This window comes from Salmo salar, chromosome ssa03, assembly GCF_905237065.1.
Source record: "Salmo salar chromosome ssa03, Ssal_v3.1, whole genome shotgun sequence".
NCBI lineage: Eukaryota > Metazoa > Chordata > Actinopteri > Salmoniformes > Salmonidae > Salmo > Salmo salar.
Genome location: NC_059444.1, coordinates 17,223 through 24,415, shown reverse-complemented (window position 1 = coordinate 24,415; position 7,193 = coordinate 17,223). Strand labels below are relative to the sequence as shown.

General features: G+C 41.2%; 1 protein-coding gene across 1 annotated transcript; it reads right to left on the bottom strand.

The window, feature by feature from the left end:
* Positions 1-1,035: 1,035 nt before the first annotated feature.
* LOC106610423 (CD209 antigen-like protein C) lies at positions 1,036-5,584 on the bottom strand. Its single transcript, XM_045714345.1, has 4 exons — positions 5,049-5,584; positions 3,251-3,387; positions 3,044-3,153; positions 1,036-2,754 (listed from the first exon to the last, which is right to left on the bottom strand). Exons 1-4 carry the CDS (start codon positions 5,449-5,451, stop codon positions 2,622-2,624), a joined length of 783 nt encoding a protein of 260 aa, XP_045570301.1. The 5' UTR covers positions 5,452-5,584; the 3' UTR covers positions 1,036-2,621.
* Positions 5,585-7,193: the final 1,609 nt, after the last annotated feature.

Below are 7,193 nucleotides of genomic sequence, written 5' to 3'. Positions count from 1 at the left end.
TCCAGTAAAAGAGCAGACTCATCAGCTAGGTAAGAGTACCATGGTGGGTCATACTGGGAGTTTTGTAACTCACGTTACTCGTACTCTCTTCCGTGTTATCCTGCTGTTGGGCGACTGGTCTAAATCTCTCCTGTTGCTTATTGACTCTTGTCATCATGTGCCTTTGGGCGGGTGGGGGGGAGTCATAGGCTGCCAACCCCCCTTTTCTCTCTCTTTCTCTCTCCACAGTTTTATGGCGTAAATACCAGGTAGAAACTTTGGGTTTGGCAGGTTTGAGGGGAAACAAACCTCTTTTAGACAAAGGATCTTCTCCTGCCAAATTTCCTACGTCCCCAAAAGTGGAGAATTAAACAATATTTCTATTTTTGAGAATGTGGAACCGGTCGGTGGGAAATTAAAGAACGATCCTGTTGAAGTTGTTTTATTTTGTGACATCATGAAAGACAGTAGACCAATATAACTGCACAAAACCCCCATCAGGATGTTAACCAACAGTTTGGCTCCAGTACCAGAGGTGGACGGTGGGGGAAGCGGTTCTTTGCTGCTACCGCATCTGGGTCCCGCCCGACTGATTCCCCTGGGGGGAAGAAGGGGTGTCCGACCTAGGAGTACGTCCCCAGTGGCAGACAGGGGGTCAGCCAACAGTTCACACCGTGTCCTGGCCTGCCTCCTCTCGGGTGGAGCGCAGACACCCCCCCCCCAACCACTATGGGGAAAGGTACATCTGTGATCCTGAAACCCTGCCCCTAGTGCAGCGGCTCATTTCTATGTATCCCTTCTCTAGGGAAGACGGACGGAGCACGGACCCCCGTGCTAAAGCTCTCCCCTCAGCACTTTTCACAAGAAACTGAGACAGGAAGACCTATTTCCTGTCGTCACCAAGCACTGTCTCCAAGTCCCATTGTTTTACCACTGCCCGTTTGTCATACAAAGTCTTTGTCACATCCAGGCGTCTTGCAGAGGGCACAGAGCAAAAATACGATGAAAGGGGCAGATATGTTACATGGTAGATACAGAATGTTACTTGGTAGACAGTTTGGTTGCTCCTTTAGCTTTAATCAATCACAAACTACTTCCTGCTTATTCAGTTTACCTTGTCAAATACATGATATAACAAGTATTTAATACAGATAATAACAATAAAACAAAACATATACAATAACAATACAATGAACTGTTCTCTCTATTATATAATAGCTGATCTAACATGGAGTCTAGAAGGACTGTTCTCTACTGGATAATAGTTGATCTAACATGGAGTTGTCATAACGTTGGCTGACTATCTATCGTTCATGTCTGTGGACGATCATTAATGGGAACACTTATGTTATCAAATCAATTCTCTGTGTAATAACTGCACAATTAAATAATCATGTAAACAGTAATTAACTAGGAAGTCGGGGAACCACGTGAAAATGTTGTTTAAAGAGTTACATTTTTTCCAAATTTTAACTCTCTTCAGATATTTTCATATCTTATCGATTACAGTCTCAACTTAATGAATTATTACCTCATCACTCATATTCTGAATGTCTCAAACACTTGGATATCTGTACGAAGCCTAGCATAAATGATGAATCAGGGATTTACAAATTGTCTTAATTATTTATTTACTAACTAACTAAATAATCACACAGAATTACATAAAAACACACAGGATAGATTATTCATTGGTTACTAACACAAAGCCATGAAATGTCCCTAGTGGACTAAATCGATATGACAGCTTGGTAGACAATAGAATGGGAGGGGCAGGTAAGAAAGTGCAGGAGAACAGACGAAGGACTCCACTATCGTACACACATCTGTTATCTAGGCTCATGGAAATGCTAACCCTTTGCACATAAACGGCCGCTCATTCGAAAATAAATTGCAAGTTACATATTTACGAGTGTAGACCTTTGTGGCCTGTCCGTCTGCTGGAGAGTCAGTCGACAGAAAGTCTCTGGTTTTTCCACCAGAGATCAAAGTCTTTTGTAGTTGTAGTTTGTTATAATGGATTTGTCAGGCGTACCAATGGTTGTTCAATAGGGAAATGTTCTCCTCTCGTCTTCGGTCGAGTTTCCTAGACTATTGTACATATACAGCTGCCGACTAAATGTGTAGTCTTGTCGAGATTTTCTTCTTAACCATTTGTTTCGTATTCAGCTGGCGCTGCACGTAACTGGTCTGTATTTAAATTGCCAACCATTTCAACATGTAGCTACTGCTCCATGCTCTCTGGTCTCTAGAGTGGTAGCCATTTCAACGTGCGGATGATCCTCACGTTCTCCGATCTAATATTCATTTTGTCCCAAGTCCTTTTATTAACTCTGTGAAAAGGGGTGTTCCATGACGTTCTGTCGTAATGTCTGTGCTCACGTGGGTGTGGGTACTGACTGGATAAACTTTACATGAAAAAACATTATCTCATTTAGAAGACTCAAGTCACATTTATATCTTTTCAAAAGTAGTCATACTTAATCATTCATTTTATGCAACATTCAGGTAAAAAGCTAATAACTGAGGAATGTACACTTCCAGAAAACCTTGGTGCCAGCGAGTTGTCCCCTCTTTGCCGCGAAGAGAGACGACCAAGGAGTATAATAGTTAGCAGTACAGAGAGACGACCAAGGAGAATCCTACTTCTCACAGATCCATCTGTATTTATAGGAACAGTCATAGTCCCACCATGCTCCGGTGTCTGATGACCAGGAGTAGAAATACACACAGTTCTCAGCTCTTCCACCATTAGGATCTCCACTTTTCCAATACCTGTAGGAGAAACAACACATAGAATCAGGCTGTCCACTGTTCCAATACCTGTAGGAGAAACAACACATAGAATCAGGCTGTCCACTGTTCCAATACCTGTAGGAGAAACAACACATAGAATCAGGCTGTCCACTGTTCCAATACCTGTAGGAGAAACAACACATAGAATCAGACTGTCCACTGTTCCAATACCTGTAGGAGAAACAACAAATAGAATCAGGCTGTCCACTCTGAACCTACTACTCCAGACAGTGATGTCATAGTGACACAGAATTCATTAATGTCTTACTTTGTGGTCAGTGGTGTGTCGTCCACCCATTTCCAGGTCCCCTCAGAAACAGAGTCAGTCAGACCAATCCAGACATAGTCCTTTACCCCGCATAACCAATTGACAAATGTCTGTAGTAGTAGAAGAGAGACAACATTGTTAATACATACCCATTACTGCTCGTTATCTCTCTCTCTCTTTTTTTCTCTCTACCTCACACACACACACCTGATCGTCTTCGCTTTTGATAACCACCAGGTCTGCTTCTCTATTTCTGCAGTCCTGTCTGCTCTCCTCCCAGGATTTGTACTCAGTAGAGACGTAGTAACAACTGCTACCAAGCTTCTTCCATCCTTGAGGACACACTGTAAGTTGAACATTTCTTGCTTTAGTCACTTTAATTTAATACAACATTTAATTAACCTGTTATGGCTGGGGGCAGTATTTTCACGGCTGGATAAAAAACGTACCCGATTTAATCTGGTTACTACTCCTGCCCAGTAATTAGAATATGCATATAATTATTGGCTTTGGATAGAAAACACTCCAAATTTTCTAAAACTGTTTGAATGGTGTCTGTGAGTATAACAGAACTCATATGGCAGGCAAAAACCTGAGAAGATTTCATGCAGGAAGTGGCCTGTCTGACAAGGTGTCGTTCTTCTTGTCTCTGTTTATTGAAGAGTGAGGATCTTAGCTGTCCCGTGACACTTCCTACGGCTGCCATAGGCTCTCAGAAGGCGGCAAAATGCAGAATCGTGGCTTTGCAGGCTCTGGCTGAAACAAAGTAGCGCGTTTGGGTAGTGGCTGGTTACAGTACTGTGAGACTCAGGCTCGTGCCCGCGTCGACCGAAAGCTTTGTTTACTTTCCTCTGTTTAGCTAAATGGACATTCCCGGTCGGAATATTATCGCTTTTTACGAGAAAAATGGCATAAAAATTGATTTTAAACAGCGGTTGACATGCTTCGAAGTACGGTAATGGAATATTTAGAATTTTTTTGTCACGAATTGCGCCATGCGCGCGACCCTGATTTACCATTTCGGATAGTGTCTGGGACGCACGAATAAAAAGCCGCTATTCGGATATAACGATGGATTATTTTGGACCAAACCAACATTTGTTATTGAAGTAGCAGTCCTGGGAGTGCATTCTGACGAAGACAACAAAAGGTAATCAAACTTTTATAATAGTAAATCTGATATTGGTGAGTGCTAAACTTGCCGGGTGTCTAAATAGCTAGCCCGTGATGGCCTAGCTATGTACTTAGAATATTGCAAAATGTGCTTTCACCAAAAAGCTATTTTAAAATCGGACATATCGAGTGCATAGAGGAGTTCTGTATCTATAATTCTTAAAATAATTGTTATGCTTTTTGTGAACGTTTATCGTGAGTAATTTAGTAAAATGTTAGCGAATTCCCCGGAAGTTTGCGGGGGGGGGGTATGCTAGTTCTGAACGTCACATGCTAATGTAAAAAGCTAGTTTTTGATATAAATATGAACTTGATTGAACAAAACATGCATGTATTGTATAACATAATGTCCTAGGGTTGTCATCTGATGAAGATCATCAAAGGTGAGTGCTGCATTTAGCTGTCTTCTGGGTTTTGGTGACATTATATGCTGGCTTGAAAAATGGGTGTCTGATTATTTCTGGCTTGGTACTCTGCTGACATAATCTAATGTTTTGCTTTCGTTGTAAAGCCTTTTTGAAATCGGACAGTGTGGTTAGATTAACGAGAGTCTTGTCTTTAAATGGCTGTAAAATAGTCATATGTTTGAGAAATTGAAGTTTTTGTATTTTTGAGGAATTTGTAATTCGCGCCACGCCTATCATTGGATATTGGAGCAGGTGTTCCGCTAGCGGAACGTGTTTAAGTATCAATCAAACACTCAAGGAAGACACTAACTAATGGACGTTTTGGAAGTCAGTTTTTTTCTCACATATTTCCTTTAATGTAAGTTGAATTGCCGTACGTGGCATGTGAACTGATAACAGAACAATCATTAGCCAATTTCACTCACCTTTCTGAACTAAAGATTGTTTCAGACATTCTGTGTCTTTTTGTAGCTGGTCTCTCTCTTTGGTCAGGGTGTTGTTGCTGGTCTGTAGCTGGTCTCTTTCTGCAGTCAGGGTGTTGTTACTGGTCTGTAGCTGGTATCTCTCTTTGATCAGGGTGTTGTTACTGGTCTGTAGCTGGTCTCTCTCTTTGGTCAAGGTGTTGTAGCTGGTCTGTAGCTGCTCTCTCTCTTTGATCAGGGTGTTGTAACTGGTCTGCAGCTGGTCTCTTTCTGCAGTCAGGGTGTTGTTACTGGTCTGTAGCTGGTCTCTCTCTTTCTTCATGGTGTTGTAGTTGGTCTGTAACTGGTCTCTTTCTGCAGTCAGGGTGTTGTATCTGGTCTGTAGCTGGTCTCTCTCTTTGGTCATGGTGTTGTAGTTGGTCTGTAACTGGTCTCTCTCTTTGGTCAAGGTGTTGTAACTGGTCTGTAGCTGGTCTCTCTCTTTGGTCAGGGTGTTAGAACTGGTCTGTAGCTGGTCTCTCTCTTTGGTCAAGGTGTTGTAACTGGTCTGTAGCTGGTCTTTTTTGGTCAGGAACTGGTCTGTAGCTGGTCTCTCTCTTTGGTCAGGGTGTTGGAACTGGTCTGTAGCTGGTCTCTCTCTTTGGTCAGGGTGTTATAACTGGTCTGTAGCTGGTCTCTCTCTTTGGTCAAGGTGTTGTAACTGGTCTGTAGCTGGTCTCTCTCTTTGATCAGGGTGTTAGAACTGGTCTGTAGCTGGTCTCCCTCTTTGGTCAAGGTGTTGTAACTGGTCTGTTGCTGGTCTCCCTCTTTGGTCAGGGTGTCGGAACTGGTCAATTGGTTTCTCTCTGTGAAATAATACAATCAACAACCAAGATAAAAGTGGAAAAGTTAATCAGACATTTCCCGGATTGAGGTCAATTTCAATTCCACTCAATTCAGGAAGTACACTGGAATTATTTTCAATTAGAAACATGTGGAATTGGAATTTGGTGTATTTTCTTAATTAAATTGAATGGAATTGAAATGGAATTGAACCCTCGTCATTACACCACTGATGATGAAGAATGTTTGAGTGAGAACATAAACTCACGGTAGAGTAACAGGCCTATGATCCAAGCCAGCAGGAGAACACACAGCAGCCCCAGACACACTGCAGCAGTTGGGAAATGTCTCTTCCACCTCCAAAGATACACTGAAGCACATATTATTATCATAAGAACTTGATCAAGCTATATGTTTTTCATTCCAGTTGTCTTTGAATCACTGAGGGAAATACACAAGCTTGCCAAGGGACAGAACACCAGAACTGAGTTCCAGCACCTCAGATATTCTACTGTTTGAGTTCCAGAACCTCTTACAGAATATTGTCTTAAACATATTGCAGAGGTCAGACACCCAAAATGACTGCCGGCATCTATTTCAATCTAAATCACATTCCATTTGTCAATTGCTTCATAAAACAACAGGTGTATGCTAATAGTGAAATGCTGACTTATGGGTCATTTTCCAACAATGCAGAGAGAAATAAATAGAAATACTGACAAGGATTAAATAACGAATAACATTAACAAGTAAAAATAACATGGCTATATACAGGGAGTACCAATACAGTGTTGATGTGCAGGGGTACAAGGTAACCAGAAAATGAATTTTCCAAATTTTGTGTTAGTCTGAATAAAATAAAAATAATTGTCACTGTCCTGGAAATATGTTTTTAGAAATGTTTACAAATGAATTAAAAATGAAAAGCTGGAGTATTGTGAGTCAATAATTATTCAACCTTTTATGGCAAGTCTAAATAAGTTCAGGAGTAAACATTTGTTTAACAAGTCACATAATAAGTTGCATGGACTCACTCTGTGTGCAATAATAGTGTTTAATATGATTTTGTACCCCACACATATAAGTATCTATAAGGTCCTCAGTCGAGCAGTGAATATTAATCACAAATTCAACCACAAAGACCAAGGTGGTTTTCCAATGCCTCGCAAAGGGCACCTATTGATAAGTAAAAAAAAAATACAGATGTTGAATATCACTTTGAGCATGGTGAAGTTATTACACTTTGGTGTAATGGTGTATCAATATACCCAGTCACTAAAAAGATACAGGCGTCCTTCTTAACGCAGTTGCCGGAGAGGAAGGAAA

What these genes read in the sequence shown, in the direction of transcription:
- LOC106610423 (XM_045714345.1), bottom strand. Translation starts at nt 5,451, where the DNA reads ATGACCAAAGAGAGAGACCAGCTACAGACCAGATACAACACCCTGACT. An exon ending in ACAATCTTTAGTTCAGAAAG is followed by an intron (nt 3,388 to 5,048) that starts GTGAGTGAAATT and finishes TTCAACTTACAG; the next exon opens with TGTGTCCTCAAGGATGGAAG. An exon ending in GACACACCACTGACCACAAA is followed by an intron (nt 2,755 to 3,043) that starts GTAAGACATTAA and finishes TTTCTCCTACAG; the next exon opens with GTATTGGAAAAGTGGAGATC.